General features: G+C 40.3%; 1 protein-coding gene across 2 annotated transcripts in view; it reads left to right on the forward strand.

Annotated features, from left to right (window-relative positions):
• The window catches only part of MANBA (mannosidase beta), a 127,382-nt gene that overhangs the window by 86,816 nt on the left and 17,914 nt on the right, over positions 1-22,652 (forward strand). For both annotated transcript variants that reach the window (XM_061419512.1, XM_061419513.1), the window contains exon 13: positions 4,885-5,049. In XM_061419512.1, the coding sequence (XP_061275496.1) occupies positions 4,885-5,049 (165 nt within the window). The remainder of the gene's footprint in view (positions 1-4,884; positions 5,050-22,652) is intronic.

Consider the following 22,652-nt stretch of genomic DNA (forward strand, 5'->3'; position numbering starts at 1 on the left):
CACTCTAAGTTTGTTGAAGTGAAGGGAGGCATTCTGAGACGCCAGGGGACTGGGGAACACAGCCACGATGCCTTACAAGGCAGTGAAGTCCGAGTGACAGCTGTTCTCAGCAGTCCCACCATTGTCCCCCCTCCCCCACCCCATGGTAATGTAAGTTTCCATGTTTGAAATAGTTGGAATTCCATCACCTCCACTAGCTTGTTTGTAGTGATGCTTCCTAAGGCCCATTTGACTTCTCACTCCAAGATGTCTGTCTCTAGGTGAGTCATCACACCATTGTGGTTATCTGGGTCATTAAGATCTTTTTTATATACTTCTTATGTGTATTCTTGCCATCTCTTCTTAATATCGTCTGCTTCTGTTAGGTCCATACCATTTCTGTCCTTTATTGTGCCCATCTTTGCATGAAAAAATTTGATTCTGTGAAAGTGCTGTACTCAATATGTCAGCAAATTTGAAAAACTCAGTAGTGGCCACAGGACTGGAAAAGGTCAGTTTTCATTACAATCTCAAAGAAGGGCAATGCCAAACAATGTTCAAACTACCACCCAATTGCACTCATCTCACATGCTAGCAAAGTAATGCTCAAAATTCTCCAAGCCAGGCTTCCACAGTATGTGAACCATGAATTTCCAGATGTTCAAGCTGGATTTAGAAAAGGCAGAGGAACCAGAGATCAAACTGCCAACTTCCACTGAATCATCGAAAAAGCAAGAGTTCCAGAAAAACGTCTACTTCTGCTTTATTGACTACACCAAAGCCTCTGTGTAGATCACAATGGACTGTGAAAAATTCTGAAAGAGACGGGAATACCAGACCACCTTATCTGCCTCCTGAAAAACCTGTACGCAGGTCAAGAAGTAACAGTTAAAACTGGACATGAAACAACAGACTGGTTCCAAATTAGGAAAGGAGTACGTCAAGGCTGTATATTGTCATCCTGCTTATTTAGCTTATATGCAGAATACATCATGTGAAGTGCCAGGCTGGATGAAGCACAAGATGGAATCAAGATTGCTGGGAGAAATATCAGTAACTTCAGATACGCAGATGACACCACCCTTATGGCAGAAAGTGAAGAAGAACTAAAGAGCCTCTTGATGAAAGTGAAAGAGGAAAGTGAAAAAGTTGGTTTAAAACTCAACATTCAGAAAACTAAGATCATGGCATCAAGTCTCATCAATTCATGGCAAATAGATGGGGAAACAATGGAAACAGTGAGAGACCTTATTTTGGGGGCTCCAAAATCACTGCAGATGGTGATTGCAGCCATGAAATTAAAAGATGCTTGCTCCTTGGAAGAAAAGCTATGACCAACCTAGATAGCCTATTACAAAGCAGAGACATTACTCTGTCAACAAAGGTCCATCTAGTCAAAGCTATGGTTTTTCCAGTAGTCATGTATGCGTGTGAGAGTTGGACTATGAAGGAAGCTGAGCACTGAAGAATTGATGCTTTTGAACTGTCGTATTGGAGAAGACTCTTGAGAATCCCTTGGACCGGAAGGAGATCAGATCAGTTCAGTCACTCAGTCGTGTCCAGTCTTTGCGACCCCATGGCCTGCAGCACACTGGGCTTCCCTGTCCATTACCAATTCCTGGAGCTTACTCAAACTCATGTCCATCGAGTTGATGATGCCATCCAACCATCTCATCCTCTGTCCTCAAATCAGTCCATCCTAAAGGAAATCAGTCCTGAATATTCATTGGAAGGACTGATGCTGAAACTCCAATACTTTGGCCACCTGATGCGAAGAACTGACTCATTGGGAAAGACCCTGATGCTGGGAAAGATTGAATGCAGAAGGAGAAGGGGATGACAGAGGATGAGGTGGTTGGATGGCATCACTGACTCGATGGGCATGAGTCTGAGCAAGCTCCGGGAGTTGGTGATGGACAGGGAGGCCTGCTGTGCTGCAGTCCGTGGGTTTGCAAAGAGTTGGCCATGACTGAGTGACTGAACTGAACTTGCATGAAATGTTCCCTTGGTATCTCTAATTTTCTTGAAGAGATCTCTAGTCTTTTCTAGTCTATTTTTTCCTCTGTTTACATTGATCACTTAGGAAGGCTATCTTATCTCTCCTCACTGTTCTTTGGAACTCTGCATTCAGATGGAGGTATCTTTCCTTTTCACCTTTGCCTTTCACTTCTCTTCTTTTCTCAGCTATTTCTAAGGCCTCCTCAGACAACCATTTTACCTTTTTTGCATTTCTTTTTCTTGGGAATGGTTTTGATCATGGCCTCCTATACAGTGTTACAAACCTCCATCCATAGTTCTTCAGGCACTCTATCAGATCTAATCCTGGGTTTTGTAATAAACTGATCAGCATTTGTATATTAGAACTTCTATACACTCCAGTGTTCTTGCTTGGAGAATCCCAGGGACGGGGAAGCCTGGTGGGTTGCCGTCTCTGGGGTCGCACAGAGTTGGACATGACTGAAGCGACTTAGCAGCAGCAGCAGCAACACTAGCTGTATTGCCTTGAACAGATCATTCATTCTTTTTGAATTTCAATGTTCTCATCTGTAAATTGGGGTTAATAGTAGTAGATACTTCAAGGAGCATTTGTTTTTTGTGTGTGTGCACATTCAGATATGCATGTGTGCCATATGATTGTGTATAAACACTAAATTAATACACTGAAATACAGCACAGTTCTTGATACATAGTGATGAGCTCTTAAAATGTAAGCTATTGTTACTATTCGTATAGTCAACGCTGCGTCGTGTCTGACTCTGTGCGACCCCATAGACGCCAGCCCACTAGGCTCCCCTGTCCCTGGGATTCTCCAAGCAGGAACACTGGAGTGGGTTGCCATTTCCTTCTCCAATGCATGAAAGTGAAAAGTGAAAGTGAAGTCGCTCAGTCGTATCCAACTCTTAGCGACCCCATGGACTGCAGCCCACCAGGTCCTCTGTCCATGGGATTCTCCAGGCGAGAGTACTGGAGTGGGGTGCCATCGCCTTCTCCAAAGTCAACGCTAGCTATATGGTTTAAAAGAAAGTTGGAGCTAGACTACACTAACTAGCTTTGGATTCTGGGCAAGTAACTTTATCTTTCCATGCCTGGTTTTCTCATTCTGTAAAACAGGGTGATAATAGTACTTAGTCATAGGGTTGTTATGATGATTAAGTGAGTTAATATTTTGAAAGCAATCAGAGCCTTATCTGACACTTTTGCCCTAGATGTAGACCCTGAATATACAGTAGAATCACTCTCAGATGTTTTTCTCGCCTGGACTGTACCTCCCCAAACTTGGATTCACTTGTTCTAAGGTGTCGTGTGAGCTTTTCTTTCCTTATTTTAACTCTCCTAGGGTTCTGATGTGCATCTAGGATTGAGAACCGCTACTCTGGATATTCACTGAATAAGTAACTACTTATCTACCATGTGCTCAGAACTTTAGAATATCAGTCAGATAGATCAATCAGTCCTTCAGGCAGTATTCCCCACCTCCATCCCAGTGGAGCCTCGAGATGAAGGCAGCCTCTGGGAGAGGCAGAAGCACCGTGCTAATCTGAGCCCGGATTCCTGACCCACAGAAACTGAGACAATAAAGGCTTGTTTTCTGGTTGTAGCATCATTACAGCTGAAATTTACAAGAATTTCAAAGCATAGCTACCAGAAGGTAGAAAGCTTCCCACATAACAGATCAGATTTATGATTATGGAATATATTCAGATTATTAGCAGTCAGAGGGCTGAAAGGCCTGGAGAAATTTCCGACTTTGAAAAGAAGGAAATATAGAAAGAAGGAAAAGCTATTGCTGGTAAAGTCTTGTGCATCTCAAATGTGTACAGGATGACTGTAAATACTAATACCTCTGTCTCAAATAAGTAATAGTAATTAGTATTCTGTCTGGTGGTAACATTTTCCAAAAATTAATTCAATTTGGAAAGACACCCTTCTTAAGTATGGCCAATGTATATTGCATGTATTTTGGTATAAATAAATTCCTAAGGAATACCTTTTTCCTTTTTAAGTGGATTGGTCTATGCATTGCATGATCACTGGGAATTATAAGTCATTTTATAAACAGGGATTATTAAGTTTTCTAATTTTCAGGGTTTTTTCAGGGTGGAGCAGAACATGTTTTTTCAGTCTCTGTGTAGCTTGGATTAAAATTAAACTCTGATATTTTCAGATGTAGCCAGCAGTTGTCTTACATCTTTGTCACATGCTAACAGTTCATTAAATCACAGGCCTGGAAGCCAGAACTATTGCTTTTTTTTCTGTAAAAGGTACACTGGTGATATTTTATTATTGTTAAAGAATTGACAGTTTTAAAAGAATGTTATTTTCAGTTTATTATTCAGTTTTGACAGTTTCTATGCTTTGATGAGATGACATTTTAAAATGTGCATAATGAATATTCTAAAAAAAGCAAACATGTTTTGATGAGAGAAGCCTTTTGATAGAAATACCAAATAGAATAAGGCTGCTGCTGCTGCTGCTAAGTCGCTTCAGTCGTGTCCGACTCTGTGCGACCCCATAGATGGAAACCCACCAGGCTCCACCGTCTCTGGGATTCTCCAGGCAAGAATACTGGAGTGGGCTGCCATTTCCTTCTCCAATGCATGAAAGTGAAAAGTGAAAGTGAAGTCGCTCAGTCGTGTCCGACTCTTCGAGATCCCATGGACTGCAGTCCACCAGGCTCCGCCGTCCCTGGGATTCTCCAGGCAAGAACACTGGAGTGGGGTTCCATTGCCTTCTCCGAGAATAAGGCTAGTCTTGCACTAATAACAAATATGATGCCTAAATGTGAGGTTGGTCCCAGAGCTCTTTTCCAGTGTGTATCATTTTCCAAGTTTGCCAGGAATTCAGAAAAGGGTAGTTTCACTCCTCTAACTTCCCAGTTTGAATCTCTTATTCTTTACTCAAAAGGTTTCCTCTGAAGAGGACTGGTCTTACAGAAGCAGCTTTGCACTTCATCGGCAACATTTGATTAACGGTAACAATGAAATGCTTCACCAGATTGAACTTCACTTCAAGCTCCCAAACAGTACAGATCAACTACGCAGGTTCAAAGACACTCTTTATCTTACTCAGGTAAGCCGTTTTCATTCTGGGCTTCAACAGCTATCTGCAGTTAACGTAAGAGATCCTGTAGAGTTTGTAAGCCTTTTGTGGTGAAAAATATTCAGGGTTTCATCTTGCTGATTTAAAAAAAATTATCTTCTTCAAAATAGAGATATGATGACAGGTAAAACCTGAAATAGTAAAATTTGTGGCATTTGTCTTTCTTAAAAGAACAGCTCACAGAATTCTATAACAAATTGTGTATTCAAATATTCCCTAGTTCAAGATTACTATCAAGGTTCCATAATTAAGTCTAAAGTAGCATTTGCCAAGGATAAAACGAGAAAATGGAACACAGGAGAGACCAAAAACAGACTCATGTACGATACAGTCATCGACTAATGGTGCAATATGCCATTGCAATCTATGGGAAAAGATAGTCTTATCAATAAACAGTACTGTATCAAGTGGGTATCTTTATGGGAAATAAATGAGCTATGATCCCCATATACAAAAATTAATTAATGATCACTCAACTGGGAAAGGTAGTACAATAAAGCTTCTAGGAGAGATCGTAGGAGATTATCTTCATGACCTTGGCATAGGCAAACAGTTTCTTAAACAGAACATAAAAAACAGTATGAAGGAAAATAATGATAAATTGGACTTCATTAAAATTATACACCTCTGTGTATCAAAGCATCATCAGGAGAGAGAAAATGCAAGCCACAGATTGGGGAACAATGTTTGCAGTACATATATCTGATAAAGGATTTGTATTTAGAAGAAAGCACTTCTGTAAAGCAATAAGAAAAAGATAACCTGTTAAAAATGGACACAGTTCTTTTTTTTTATTATTTTAGACAAAGAATTTAATATTCTTATATTTTTTCATGTTTTATTCCAGCTTCATATTTCCCAACTTTTGAAAGCATAATTTGAGTAATTAACACTAAATTATTTTATTCAACTATTGCTATAATTATTATTCTTTGTATTTTATACCTCATCTTTTTTTTTTTTTTAAGTTTTTTTTCCTAGTGGCATTAAGAAGTAATTCTTGATCAGGCACTTCATCAGAGAAGGTAACCAGATGGTCAGAAAGTATATGCAAATGTGCTCAGTTTCATTCTTAATTAAGGAGATGCAAATTAGAGCCATGCCAGGATACTCCTACACACTGTGTACACAATGTAATTTTAGCACAATGGCTAAAGTTAGAAAGATTGACAATACCAACTGTTGGTGAGGAGGTGGGACAGCTGGAACTTCTAGACATTGTTGGTAGGGCTGGACATTTGTCTAAACAGTTTCGGAAATTTTAAGGCAGTTTGTACCCAAGCTAAACATTTGCTTCCTCCTTGAATCAGCATTTCTACTCTTAGTTGTGTACCCACAAAAACAAGTGCATATGTCTGTCACAGACATCTAAAATAATGTTCATTACATGTTTATTCATAATACCCCCAAACTGGAAACAACCAAAATGTTCTTTAACAGAAGAACTTACAAATTGTGGAATATTTATACAGTGGAATGAAAGTGAAAGTCACTCAGTTGTGTCCAACTCTTTGTGACCCCATGGACTACACAGTCCATGGAATTCTTCAGGTCAGAATACTGGAGTGGGTAGCCTTTCCCTTCTCCAGGGGATCTTCCCAACCCAGGAATCGAATCGGGGTCTCCTGCATTGCAGGCGGATTCTTTACTAACTGAGGTATCAGGGAAGCCCAAGAGGGCTCCACAGCAATAAAAAAAGAATGAACTACTGATATCAGCTTCAATTCAGATAAATCTTACAGATGTTATGTTGAGCAAAAGAAACATTGAAATTTCACTGTGGACAAAATGAGTCAAGGTGATATACAGCAAATTAGTGGTAACCACTCTTGTGGAGGAAGTTGATGCCTTATGATTAGAAAAGGGTACAAGGAAACTTTCTGGAATGCTAAAAAAGTTTTGTGTCTTTCTCTGGGTGCTGGTTACATGGGTGTATACATATGTTAAAATTCACTGAGTTATACACTGAAAATCTGTTCATATTATATTATGCACCTCACTAGATTTTTTTTAATGGCTCTGTTGAGATATAAATTGACATACCATAAAGTTCACTTGTTTTAAGTGTACAGTTAAGTGATTTTTAGTATATTTGTTCAGTCATGTGACCATCACCATAATCCAATTTTAGAACATTTCTGACACTCCAGAAAAATCTATCTTACCCATTTGTGATCACTCTCCTTTCTCACTTCCAGTCTTCAGCAAACATTAATTTGCTTTCTGTCTTTGTAGATTTTATTTTCTCAACATTTCTTATAGCTGGAATCGTATAATACCCCTCTTTGGTATGTGGCTTCTTTCACCGAGCATAATGTTTTTGAAATTCTTCCACGTTATAGCATGTATCTGTACTTCATTTCTCTTTCTTGCTGAATAATAGCCTGTTGTATGGAGATCATGTTTTATTTGTCCATTCATCAGTTGATATACATTTGGGTTATTTTACATTTTTAACTATTATGAATAATACTAATATGAATATTTGCATACATATCTTTCTACCTATATTTTCATGTATCTTGAGTAGAAATATATGAGTAAACTTGCTGAGTTATGTGATAAACTTATGTTTGACTTTTTTTGGAGTATAATTGGTTTACACTGTTAGTCTCTGCTGTACAATGAAGTGAATCAGCTGTATGTATACATATATCCCCTCCCACGTGGACCTCCCTCCCCCTTCATCCTACCCCTCTAGGTCATCACAAAGCACCGAGCTGAGCTCCCTGTGCTATACAGCAGGTTCCCACTAGCTAGCTGTTTTACACGTGGTAGTGTATAAATGTCAAACCTAATCTCCTGGTTCATCCCACCATTCCCTTCTTCCCACCCATGTCCACATGTCTGCTCTCTACATCCATGTTACGTTTAACTCCTAAAGAAAAGAACAACCTGGATTTTAGACAATATTTTCTCTTTTTATTAATATAAATTTATTTATTTTAATTGGAGGCTAATTACTTTACAAGGCTGTAATGGTTTTGCTATACATTGACATGAATCCGCCACAGGTGTACATAGACAATATTTTCATCTTAATATTTACATTTGCCTATTTTATTTCATGAACCTGTGAATGCACCATGTAAGACTATTTGAAAGCAACTGTTTATTTATCTTTTATTTCTGCTAAATTTGTTTCAAGTTCTCAGAGAGAAGGGCAGAACCTAATCTCAGTCGTATGAGTTGATCTAAAGTAACATATTGCTGCTGCTGCTGCTGCTGCTAAGTCGCTTCAGTTGTGTCCGACTGTGCGACCCCATAGAGGGCAGCCTACCAGGCTCTGTCCATGGGATTTTCCAGGCAAGAGTACTGGAGTGGGGTGCCATTGCCTTCTCTGGAAGTAACGTATTAGACATTTAAATTTTTCCATGTCAGCAAATGTTCCAATTTTTATTCAAGCTTATTCTCATCAGTTTTCTCCTGTATAAAAACACAAAACCCTGGATGGAAGTTGAAACAGAAAACTGTCAGCCAAAAGAATACTCTTTTTTGGAACAAACTGATGAAGAGAATTTTAATTTTTCAACTATTATCAGTTCAAGAAGTTTTGCTCATGTGATATGTAATTTATAAACTTACTTCATAGAACACAAGTTTAAGGATTCTGTTGATATTTGTCCCTTTTTTGGTGATAATTTTTTTAATTGGAGGATAATTACAATGTTGTGTGCGTTTCTGCTGTTCAACAACATGAATCAGCTATAAGTATACATATATATCCTCTCCTTTTGTAAAAATTTTTAATTAGAGGATAATTGCTTTACAAAGGTGTGTTGGTCTCTGCCGTACATCACTGTGAATCAGCCGTTAAGTATACACATGTTCCCTGCCTTGCGGGCCTCACCCTCATCACTCTCCTCTGGACTGTCACAGAGCACTGGCTGAGCTTCCTGTGTTACACAGCAGCTCCCCATTAGCCGTCTGTGTGAAACATGGCAATGCATGTTTCAACACTGCTCTGTCAGTCAGCCCCACACTCTGCTTGCACTCTTTCCACAAGTCTGTTCTCTGTCTGCATCTCTATTCCGGCCCTCCAAATATGTTCATCAGGAACATTTTTTCTAGATTCCATGTATATGTGTTAATGTATGATATTTGTTTTTCTCTTTCTGACTTGCCCAGAAAAGCATAATTCAAAAAGACACATATACCCCAGTGTTCATTGTAGCATTATATACAATAGCTAGGACCTGGAAGCAGCCTAGGTGTCTATTGATAGATGAATGGATAAAGAAGTTGTGGTACAGATATTTGTCCCTTTTAAAGTATGTGCTGCTGCTAAGTCGCTTCAGTCGTGTTCGACTCTGTGCGACCCCATAGACAGCAGCCCACCAGGCCCCGCCGTCCCTGGGATTCTCCAGGCAAGAACACTGGAGTGGGTTGCCATTTCCTCCTCCAATGCATGAAAGTGAAAAGTGAAAGTGAAGTCGCTCAGTCGTGTCCGACTCTTAGCGACCCCATGGACTGCAGCCTACCCGGCTCCTGCGTCCATGGGATTTTCCAGGCAAGAGTACTGGAGTGGGCTGCCATTTTTCATGGCCAATATTCTATAAAAGCATCTCAGTTTTGATATATGAAATAGGATAGTCCCTATTCCTGTGCATATGTGTTATGTGTGAACCTTTTCAGCTGTTGTGTTTTCATGCTGGCTTCCCCCCTCCCAGCTGTTCATTTTATTGTGGTTACTTTATTCTGTTTCCTCAAAACACATTCAAAGAACTAACAGAAATAATTGTTATTTTCAAACTCATGAACATTGGAGATACACAGTTAGGAGCTGGGGTGTGAGTGTGTTTTCAGTCATTCTGTTGTGTCCGACTCTTTGTGGCCCCATGGATAGCCTGCCAGGCTCGTTTGTGCATGGAATTTGCCAGGCAAGAATACTTGAGTGTGTAGCCATTCCGTTCTTCAGAGGATCTTCTTGACGCAGGGATCAAACCCACGTCTCCTGTGTCTCCTGAATTGGCAGGTGGACCACTGAGCCACCTGGGAAACCCAGGGACTGGTGTACAGTGGAATTATGTATTGGTGGTTTTTCTTGGTGATGACTTTTGTCTGATCCTGTAAGTATGAGCTTCCTATCAGGCATTGGCTGGGAACTGGACTTGTTGGTTCTACCTTGAGACTTTCTGATGCTTGATGGATCTGAGATGAAAGAAATCAGAATTATGATTTTTTGTTTGTTTATCCTTAGTGTTGGACTTTCTTGACTGAGTATAGACAGGAAATGTTAACAAGTTTTTCTTTCCTTATTATTTTCATATTAGAACAGTCATCTTTAGTGTACATACAAGAAGTAAATCATTGGTCCATTTTCTCTGTTCCCACTCCCACCTCTTGATCTTATTCTCATAATCCGTTATACTGTTCTGAAGAACCAGGGTACTTGCCTGTGTGCCAATTTTTAAGACATTCTATTAAGGAATTCAGATTAAATTCTAAATTTAAACCTCTGTGGTGGCTCAGAGGTTAAAACGTCTGCCTCCAATGTGGGAAACCCGGGTTCTATCCCGTAGTTGGGAAGATCCCCTGGAGAAGGAAATGGTAACCCACTCCAGTATTCTTGCCTGGAGAATCCCATGGATGGAGAAGTCTGGTAGGCTACAGTCCATGGGGTTGCAAAGAGTTGGACACGACTGAGCAACTTCACTTACTTGCTTACTTACTTATTAAGGAATCTATTTTGTATGCAACTTTCAGAAAACTCTTGGCTGAGAAAGCTGTGCAATAAGTTTCTTTACATTTAGATCCTTCCCTGGCTTCTCTTTATCTTGCAACCACAAAGGCATCCCTTAGGCTCTTACCTCTTTAATTCTTCTAATGTTCCAAAATAATCTTGCCCTACTTTTCATTGTCCTACTTTAACCTGTTGTATTCCAAATAACCTACATGCCTAGGCACACTCTCTTCAGCTATGTCACACAGACCTTGCTGCTTAGTTTGGGGACTGTCTACACTAACGAATCTGTTAGGTGACTTACTTGACCACCATGGTTTCTTGCTAGCCAGCTAGAGAGGAAGTTGGCCTGTGGACTGTCTTCACTAACCCATTAGCTTATAGCCCCCTCTAGTGCTTTCATTTATTCTTCGTGTATTTATTGAGCATGTAATGAGCGCTAGAAGTTTGGTGATGTACTTTGCTGGTGCTGCTGCTAAGTCACTTCAGTCATGTCTGACTCTGTGAGACACCATAGATGGCAGCCCACCAGGCTCCCCTGTCCCTGGGATTCTCCAGGCAAGAACACTGGAGTGGGTTGCCATTTCCTTCTCCAATGCATGAAAGTGAAAAGTCAAAGTGAAGTCCCTCAGTCGTGTCCGACTCGAAGCGATCCTGTGGACTGCAGCCTACCAGGCTCCTCCATCCATGGGATTTTCCAGGTGGGATCCATTTAATCTACTACATTGCAAGTGACTTGATCATAAGCAGCAAGGTGGGGGCAGGGGGTGGTGAAAAACAGACTATGCGGTAGGCCCAGGTGTTGATGATACCTGCTACTCTGAAACAGTTTCCTTTTTGGTAAGCAAATGTGGTGGGGATCCAGAACATGCTGAACTTTTAAATTTAGGGGTAGGGTGGGTAAAGAAAGGGAATGAAGGTATGCTTACTAACATCACATATTACACACTAGTATGTTGTATTCATATACATCATGTAATTTAACAATCAAGCAGAGATCAGCATTCTTTGCATGTCTACTGAAATACTTGGCCCTGAGGCATGAGGTGCTTCGTATACATTCTCATGTAATTTGAACAACATCTCCTGACATCTCTGTTACTGTTTTCCTTTTACACACGAGGAAACAGAGGCTCAGAACAGTTAAGTATTTTTCCCAAGTTCTCAGGGCAATGAATGAAGTAGGTTTCTGCTTTTTAAAATACACTATTAAATCTCTCTACAGCTGAGATAAGGGAAATTCTGTAACTACTGAGGTGTTTAGTTAAATTATAACATCAAATTTTCAGCAGTTAAGTAAAGCAGACATTAGAAATTTAGCACATTAAAAAAGTCCTTATTGGAACAATAGAGAAAATGAACAAAATCAAAAGTTAATTATTTGAAAAGATCAACAAAATTGAAAAACATTTAGCTAGCTTGGCCAAGAAGATGAGAGAGGAGACTCAATTTCTAAATCAGGAATGAAAGAGGGAACAATACTATTGACCTTACTGGATAAAAAAAAAAAAAGAGTCATTATGGAATATTATAAACAGCTGTAGGGCAACAAGTCGTATATCCTAAATGAAATGGACAAATCCATAGAAACACACAAACTATGAAAACTTACTCAAGAAAAAACTGTGAGCAGACCTTTAACAACTAAAGAAGTTGAGTTAGTACTTAAAGGGCTTCCCTTAAAGATGGCTTCACAAGTGAATTCTAAAAAACACATAAGGAAAGATTAACACAACCCTTCACAAAATATTCCACCAAAATAGAAGAGGCAAAGTCACTTCCTAAACTCTTTCTATGAAGACATTGTTCTCCTGATACCAAAACTGCACAAAGACATACCAAGAAAAGTGACTGCATGCCAATGAGTACCCTTATGGGCTTCTCTGGTGGCTCAGATGGTGAAGAATCTGCTTGCAATGCAGGGATCGATCCCTGGGTCGGGAAGATCCCCTGGAGAAGGAAATGGCCACCCACTCCAGTATTCTTGCCTGGAGAATTCCATGGACGGAGGAGCCTGGCAGGCTACATAGAGTCCATGAGATTGCAAAGAGTCGTGACTGAGCGACTACACTAGACTAGAGATGAGTATAGACAGAAAAAAAAATTCAACAAAATAGCGGCAATTCAAATCCAGCAACACAGAAAAAGGTTTATATATCAAAAGTAGGATTTATCTCAGGAATAGAAGACTTGTTCAACATATGAAAGTCAACCAATATAATATACTATGTTAATAGAATGAAGGAAAAGCAACTATATAATGATAATCTCAATAGATGAAGAAAAAGCACTAGACAAAATGTAACACCCTTTCATGATAAAAAATTCAACAAACTAGGAAGATAAAGGAGCTCCCTCGACCTGAAAGAGAGCCATCTATGAAGAACCCGTAACCAATATCAAATTTAATAGTGGAGGAAAGAATGCTTTCTCCCTAAAATGAGGAAGAAGACAAAGAAGCCTTCCCTTGTCCCTTCTGTTCAACATTGTACTGGAGATTCTGGTCAGCACAATTAAGCCAGAAAATGAAATAAAGGCATTCAAATTGGAAAGAAGTAAAAACTGTATTTGCAGATGCATGATCTTATATATATAGAAAACCATAAAAACTACCTAAAATCTATTAGAACCAGTAAATTAATTTAGCCACTTTGCAGGATATAGGATCAATATACAAATATCAATTGTATTTTAAGCAATAAGCAGTTTGAAAGTGAAGTTTACTAAACAGAACCATCTACAATAGTAGCAAAAAGAATAAAATACTTTGGAATATATTTAACTGAAGAGATATAAGACTTGCACACTGAAAACTACAAAACATTAGTGATGGAAATTAAGGAAATGGGAAGACATTTTGTGTTAATGGATTGGAAGACTTACTACTGTTAAGAACTCCACAAACTGATTTACAGATTCAGCATAACTCCTATCAAAATTATACTACCGTCTTTGGAAAAATGGGCAGAGTGATCCTAAGATTTATATAGAAATGCAAGGCACTCAGAACAGTCGAAACCATCTTGAAAAAGAACAAATTTGGAAGACACACTTCCTGCTTTTAAAACTTACTACAAAACCGTAGTAATCAAGGCACTGTGGTACTAACAAAGAACAGACACGGATTGATTGAATAGACTTGAGAGTCCAAAAATCAGCCCATCTATGGCCAACTGATTTTCTCCAAGGATGCTAAGATGACGAAATGGAGAAAGAATAGTGCTTTGAACAAATGGTGCTTGAATAACTGAATAACCACATGTCAAAGAATGAATTTAGACTTCCACCTCACACTATATACAAAAATGAACTTAAAATGGATTAAAGATCCAAATGTATGAAACTCTTAGAAGAAAATATAGGTGTGGATCTTTGTGACTTTTGATTATGTAACAGTGTCTTAGATATGACATCAAAGCAGAAGCAACTGAAGAAAAAATTCAATTGGACTTCATCAAAATTAAAAACTTGTGTGTCAGAGGACACTATCACAGAAGTGAAAAGATAATCCATGAATTGGGAGAAAAAATTTACAAGTCATGTATCTAATAAGGGTCTAATGTCCAGAACATATTAAGAACTCTTACAACACAGTAATGAAGATGACAACCTAATATACAAATGAGTGAAATATTTGAATAGACATTTGTCCAGTGAACCTGACCAGTAGGTACATGAGAAGATGCACAGTATGTCACTAGGAAAGTGCAAATCAAAACCACATGAGATACCACTCATATCCACTAGGATATCTGGAATTTAAAAAAAGAAAAAAGAGACAAATATTGGTTAAGTATATTGGTTAGTGTTTTCTAGAGAAATAGACCAAATATGATACATAGAGATAGATAGAGGCTTCCCAGGTGGCCCTAGTGGTAAAGAACCCACCTGCCAATGCAGGAGACATAAGAGACTTGAGTTTGATCCCTGGGTCAGGAGGATCCCCGGGAGGAGGGCATGGCAACCCACTACAGTATTCTTGCCTGGAGAATCCCATGGGCAGAGGAGCCTGGTGGGCTACAGTCCATATGGTTGCAAAGAGTTGGGCAGAACTGAAGCGACTTAGCACATAGATATATAAAACAGGAAATTTATTATAGGAATTGCCTTAAATGATTACGGAGGCCAAGAAGTCTTACAGTCTGCCGTCTGCATGAAGGAAAACCAGGAAAGACTATGGTATAATTCAGCTTGAGGTCTGAGAACTGAGGCGCCATTGCTGTAAGATCTGGAGTCCCAGGGTCCAGTGACCAGGAACTCCAGTGTTGGGAGTTAGAGAAGCTGTGCCTCAGCTCAAGAGAGAGAATGCACCCTTCCTCTACTCTTTTGTTCTATCCAGGCCATTCAGCCACCTGTGATGACACTCACCCTCATTCATGAGGACCGACCTTCTTCGTCTATGGAATCACCAATAACATCTTCACAGACACACCTAGAAATAGTGTTTACCAGCCATGTGTATGTGTGTGTGTGCTCGGTCCAACCCCTTGTGACCTGAGAAGGCATCCCCTAACCCAGTCAGATTCACACATAAAGTTATAACCATCACGATAAGGATGTAGAGAAATTAGAACCTCAAATGGTTTGCTAGTGGGAATGTATTAATAAAATAGTACAGCTACTATGAAAAAGTTTGTCCATGTCCCAAAAGTTAAAACAATTACCATAGGACACAGAAATTCTACTCTTAGGGATGTATCCAAGAAAATGGAAAACATATTCACCCAAAAAGCTCTGCCCCAAAGTTCATAATAGCCGAAAAGTTAAAACAATCTAAATGTGTATCAACCAATAAGTGGATACACAAAATGTGGCATATCCATGCAATGAAATAGTATCCAGCAGAATAAAAAGGTTTGAAGTACTGGTACATAGTCCAACATGGGTGAGCCTTGGAAACTTCAGGCTAACTGAAGGAAGTCAGTCACAAATTGTATTGTACGTATTGTGTTATACCACTTACATGAAACGTCCAGAATAGACAAATGTATGGAGACAGAAAGTGGATGAGTGGTTTCCAGAAGCAGAGGAGAGGGAAGAATGAGCAGTATAATACAGGAATAACACTGTATTAACCAGCACAGAGTTTTGTGGGGGAGGATAATGAAAATATTCTGAAATTATGTAGTGGTAAGATTTGTACAACATGTGACTATACTAAAAACCAATGAATTGTAAACTGTAAAAGAGTCAGTTGCGTGGCATGAGTTATATCCAGTTTAAAAGTGGCTTTATAGGAAGACTGTTATTGTCAAGATAATTTTAAGTAAATATATCAGGAGAACTTATCACACGGCTACTCCTAGTTCCAAAGGCAGAGGTGTGGTTCTGAGCGTATAACCCAGGTATAACCCTACCCATCTGGAGGAAGGGGAGATAGGGGTTTTATACACAGCAACCTGTATCACAGTGGCATAGCTGGAATTGGAACCTAGGTCTTGCTGTCCTGGTCCCATTTCTTTTTCCCATGCCGTGTTTCTCTGAGGAGACTGATTTCCTAAGTGTAATCAAGTGAGCTGCTGAAAATAGGCATATTTCTAAAACTAAAATAAGATTTGTCTGCTAACAGTGGGACTGAGTAACCTAGGAAATGACTAAGCATTTATCCTTCTTATGTATAAAGACTGTTTTCTTTAGGAGAAAAATGCATGAATGTATAAATATGGGTACAATTTTTGAAGGGAAAGAGACAGTTGCAGAGATTTTTTTCCAGGCAAGTAGGATTATACAGTTTCCCTTTAAGATGGACAGTGGGCAATGGTCTTCTGCATTTTTATGAACAAAGGTGTCATTCATTAGCCCTAACTGGCACCCGCTGGTATGGATAAACCCAGATGCGTGTTCCAGGCATGGCACCAGCTGTCTGTGGAGGGTGCTCCAGGGTGCACACGACAGAACCCGGGGCCCTGAAGAGCCTTGGTGGTCACTTTCACATCAAGTTCTGGTGTGATCGGCTATGAGGTAGGGCTTACCTAGTGCTCTTTTCTTTTCATTCCTATCAAGGCTTAGGAGTCCTGCTTGCCTTAAAATTTTTTTCTAAGTATAAAAGAATCGCTAATGCTTACTTATTAAGCCAGACAAGGTAAATGACAGCTCAGAAATGGTTAGATATACAGAAGTAAATATATTTTGCAAGTGATTCTGAGAGTTGGAGTAGTTTAGGGACTGAAAACTCAATGTTTGTAGGAGCCCAGCAGGTAATTTAAATGGATGAGAGTGTAAATATTGGTGATTGTGGCAAAATGGAGTATACAGGCCTTGACTTAAGACACTAAACTATAATACCAACAACAATGAGAGACAAGAAGCACCTGCTCTGTGAGCCAATTAAAACCTGTGTGGGCTGAGCCCTGACTGCAGGCTACTAGCTTATGGCAATCTCTCAAGTGGAACATAATAGAGCAGCATGCAACCAGGACTTTAAAATGTGTCATATATTGACACATTATATTGAAATTGTATTATCGCATTATTTTGTCATATATTGACATGTTATATGACATTATATTGTCATATATTGACAAGAGAGACAACACAAGAAGCAAAGAGATTAATTTGAACATAAAATGTTCTTAATTCTTGTATTTAAAGAAAAAGCTGCAAACCATTCAAATGCCTAATAATCACTGGAGAATGATTCCTCAAGCTATAACTATATAACCCTTTAAAGCACAGAGATATATAGAAAATGCCAGTGCGTCTCATGGAAGTGTTCATAGGTGAAAATTAACTGAGTAGAATACAAAACTGTAAATGCATGAGTTACAATCAGTTCAGTTCAGTTGCTTAGTCATGTCAGATTCTTTGCAACCCCATGGACTGCAGCACGCCAGGCTTTCCTGTCCATCACTAACTCCAGAACTTCAGTTCAGTTCAGTTGCTTAGTTGTGTCTGACTCTGCGACCCCATGAATTGCAGCACGCCAGGCCTCCCTGTCCATCACCAACTCCTGGAGTTCACTCAAACTCACATCCATCGAGTCAGTGATGCCATCCAGCCATCTCATCCTCTGTCATCCCCTTCTCCTCCTGCCCCCAATCCCTCCCAGCATCAGAGTCTTTTCCAATGAGTCAACTCTTCGCATGAGGTGGCCAAAGTATTGGAGATTCAGCCTCAGCATCAGTCCTTCCAATGAACACCCAGGACTGATCTCCTTTAGGATGGACTGGTTGGATCTCCTTGCAGTCCAAGGGATTCTCAAGAGTCTTCTCCAACACCACAGTTCAAAAGCATCAATTCTTCGGTGCTCAGCTTTCTTCACAGTCCAACTCTCACATCCATACATGACCACTGGAAAAACCATAGCCTTCACTAGACGGACCTTTGTTGGCAAAGTAATGTCTCTGCTTTTGAATATGCTATCTAGGTTGGTCATAACTTTCCTTTCAAGGAGTAAGCGTCTTTTAATTTCATGGCTGCAGTCACCATTTGCAGTGATTTTGGAGCCCAAAAAAATAAAGTCTGACACTGTTTCCACTGTTTCCCCATCTATTTCCCATGAAGCTTAGTCATGTCAGATTCTTTGAGACCCCATGGACTGCAGCATGCCAGGCTTCCCTGTCCATCACTAACTCCCAGAGCTTACTCAAACTTATGTCCATTGAGTCAGTGATGCCATCCAACCATCTCATCCTCTATCGTCCCCTTCTCTTCCCACCTTCAATCTTCCCCAGCATCAGGGTCTTTTCCAATGAGTCAGTTCTTCACATCAGGTGGCCAAAGTATTACAATATATGTTACAATATAATAAGTTATAATACATATTAACAAAGATCTGAAAGAATTTGGATTGTTAAAAAAAAAAGTGTTGCTCTTTGTATTCCCCCTCCCCCGCCAAAAAGAAGCTTAAATTCACCTTGAAGAAAATGCAGGTCACCTCTACCAAAGCCATCAGTAAATCATCTAATCGTCCTTTGGATCAGATCTAACTAAGCATGAGCGTGACTGTTTCAATGAGTATGGCTTTGTCTTCAAGCTTGTATTTTTGCCTGAAAGAGATGACCTAATTTCCTACTCTAGTACACACTGATGTTTTGTTTCCCACCTCGAAATTCTGTTTTTCACTTCTCTCCTGTTCACCCTGTTTTCTAAACCTGGATGCAAGGAAAGAGATTCTAGTCCCAAACTTCTTGAATGACACCCCTCCTTCCCTTCTGCTTATGAGTCCGTGCGGAATGAAGTCCCGTAGCAGAATATTGCAGGTTCTTTGGCTCCCTTGGTGTATCAGGAATGGCTCAAACTTTGAAGACACTTCAGGTCCTGGGAGTTCCAGAATTGTAGGCCAGCACCCAAAGCAAAGTGTCCGTGGTTGCCATTTGATGCTTGTGCTCAGCCTGTTGGGGCTAGGCCAGAACTTCGGACTGTCTGGTGAACGGACTGCCTCTCTCTATATGTTACTCTTTGGTGTGATGAAGCCTTCCTTATCTTTTCCCATGACCCCTTCACACACAGTGCATAAAGCCTCTGATGATTGCTCAGGAATCTCAGGAGGAGAACAAGAAACTTCTCTTTCAGAGCCTCAGGTGTGCATGCTACCGGGCAGGGACTGCCTTGATTTTGTGCCCAGGGGGACACTTTTCACTTGGTTGGTGGGGACATTATTTGGGGGTCCAGGTAAGATATTATCAAATTTTAAAAACAAATACCAAGATTGCTTTCCATACTGACATGATGATGTGAGGTCTGTAGTGGGCATGGATTGTAATTGGTGTTGCCCTGCTTCTACTGAGATTTCATTTGCCTGCTTTATTTTCACTGAACTTTCTAAAAATTTTTCTGCAACAATGATTTTGATAACTCAACAAACATTTGAACATTTAATGAAAGAACTTGATTTCTCTGTGCATAGCTTTCCAGGCCTAGATGTAGATAACTCTCTGTCTTCTTTAGTTTAGCTCAGATAAGATCCTTATGTTTTATAAGGAACTTGTATAGACATCCCGAGTCCAGCTGTTACTCACCTGGGTATGGACTCTTTCATCACTAGAAATTGATGAGGTCGGATGAGAATTCAGGCAAGGCTTTGCTGGGATTTGTGCTGCAGCATGAGGGAGGGAAAACAAGTAACAGATGCCCTTGATTGCCTGGCTCCGAAAACGTGGGTGAGGATGGAGGCCGATTGGTGAGTTGGGCAGGAGGCATCATTTAGGTGGTCTGCTCAGCCCTGTGGTGGTGCTGTGTGCAGAGACCATGTGTGGTACCCTGCTTTTCCTCCCAGCATCTCAGAAATGATAGTTGGTTGGTGGCCTTTTTGTATCTTATTGTTCATAATTTGCCCCAACTGTGCATGTGTGAGTAGGTTTTAGTCTCTTATTGTTTCTTTGTATTCTGTTGCTTGAGAAGACATTTGTTCAGAAGCCAGTACTGCAGTAAAGGGTCCCAGGTCTCAGCCTAGCTCATAATTGCAGATTAATTTGACTGTCATAGATCATAGCCCTTCAGCCTATTTTTCTATTTCACTCCTTGACTTAGTGATAGACTGATATATTCAGGTAGTATCCTGTGGTCCTTTTGAGCTGGCACCCTCCCCCTTCTCTTTGTGAGATTCTTACTTTCTTTGGAGTGTTCTTTGCCTGTTATCATTGCTGTGGTCCCAATGGTCTGCTTCCTAAATGGGAAAGGCATTTCTTTATCTGCTCACAGCTAGTATCATCTCTTGCCTAGAAGCTGGTAATAGATTTCTAAATGATCTCCCTAAATCCACTCTAGTCTCTTGACTGCTTTTAGTGATCAGAGTCACCTGCTGGAAATGCAGGTCTGATCACTTCACCCTTTAGCTTAAAAGCTTTCTGTGACTTCCAGTTGCCTTTAGGATGCATTCCAAACCTTCCCTTGCTCCCAGCTTTCTGGGCTCAGGCTGCTTTGCCTTCTTGCAGTTCTCTGCTGTGCATCCTCCTTTCATCATGCATGTCTCCTCTGGCTGCAGAATTCTGCCCCTTTTCTTTTCTTTTCTTTCTCCTTTGAGGCCAATTCCACTGCTCAGCTAGACCCATCTCCCCTCCTGTTCAGGCTCCTAACATCGTGTACCTCTCTTTCTTAGCCTTCATGACTGTTCAAAGTTTCCATATAGTTGTGTGATTCTTCGGGTAAGGCCTGTCTTCTATACTAGTCAGTAAGCTCCAGAAGGATGGGCTGTTTCTTTTTTGCTGGGTGAGTGGCTTACCCTTAACAGCATGTAATATGTAATGTAGGTACTTATTAAATATGTATTGAATGGCCATTGGGTTTCTCTTTGCTTTACCCTTCTGGAGTGTTACAGCTCTGCCTCATGTAAGTTCTAACTTCATCTGTGACTTCCTCCCCAGCCACCCCTCCTCTGTCTAAAGGTGTTACCCTCACTGGAGCTTTTCTCAGTTTTTAGGAAGGTCTCTGAGCTTAGTCTTCCAGTGGCCATATGTGCGTCCCTCTTTCTCCTCTTCTGTGAAATCCCAGGCCCTACTCTAAGATTGTCCTTTTCCTTGAAGCTCTGTCTCTCCAGGCTCTCCTTGGTGACCTCTCCTCTGAGCCTGCTGACCTTCTCTTTGTGAGCCTTGCCGAACTACAGCTCCAAGCTGAGAGATGTGATACTTGCAATGTCAGTAACAGCAGCAGTAAAGGAGACTGGGTTTTCAGTGATGATGACAGTAATTAAGGGTTCTATAGGAAGTTCTTTTGTGCCTCTTAAACAAGAACTAAATTTACTCATCTCTTTGTTGCAGTGTTACCATCTGTTCTGCTATGATGAAGGAACTGCACTCATAAGTTTTACGTTATCAAAGTCATGATATAAAAACAATTGCTTGACTAGAAAAAAAGGGGTTAGGAATTTGACAATATCAGTCATAATAAAGTTTTTTTTTCCTACAGATTTTTTTTAATAAAGTATTTTCTTAATAGTCACAAAGTGAAAGTGAAAGTCACTCAGTTGTGTCCGACTCTGTGACTCCATGGACTATACAGTCCATGGAATTCTCCAGACCAGAGTACTGGAGTGGCTAGCCTTTCCCAGTAGCCACAAACGTGTTAGTAAAACTGCTCACTGCCTGAAACTTAGTATCTGACTCCATAAAGCATTGGCTCTGTTTCTGTTTTCTGGAGTCTTTGTTTTCTGTCATTGCCCCCACCATCAGTGGCAGAGAACTTTTACACCATCCTATTTCCATGATTACCTATTGTTATGATAAACCAAACACCATGCTTCCCCCCAAACCTAGCCATTATAAATAAGAGCTTCTCATAGGGTTGGTCCCAGATCTAGTATAATAATCGTATATAGAATGCTAATTAAATTCCCCAATTTCTTCAAGCCTCTTATTTTTCTCGAATCTAGACAGCCTACCTCAAACAAAAACACCTGTGTAGGTTTTGTTTTTGTCTGGCAATGGATTAAGCTTCTCTTTTTTTGAAAAATCGAGTTCTAGTTGATTTACAATGTTGGGGGTATCTGGTGTATAGCAAAGTCATCCAGTTATACATGTACATGTTCTTTTTCATCGTTTCTGTTACGTTTACCACAGGATATTGAATATAGTTCCCTGTGCTATTGTTGTTGTGTTCGTTGCTCAGTTGTGCCCGACTCTTTGTGACCCTATGGACTGTAGCCTGCCGGGCTCCTCTGTCCATGGAATTCTCCAGGCAAGAATACTGGAGTGGGTAGCTGTTCCCTTCTCTAGCAGATCTTCATGACCCAGGGATTGAACTTGGGTCCCCTGCACCACAAGCAGGTTCTTTACTGTCTGTGCAACCAGGGAAGCCCCCCCTGTGCTATACAGAAGGACTTTTTTGTTTTTAAATCCATTCTAAATGTAATAGTTTGCATCTACTAATGCCAAACTCCCAATTCAACCCCACCCCCACCCCTTGGCAGCCACAGGTTGGTTCTCTGTATCTGTGAGTCTGCTTCTGTTTCATA

This window comes from Bos javanicus, chromosome 6 (genome assembly GCF_032452875.1).
Source record: "Bos javanicus breed banteng chromosome 6, ARS-OSU_banteng_1.0, whole genome shotgun sequence".
NCBI lineage: Eukaryota > Metazoa > Chordata > Mammalia > Artiodactyla > Bovidae > Bos > Bos javanicus.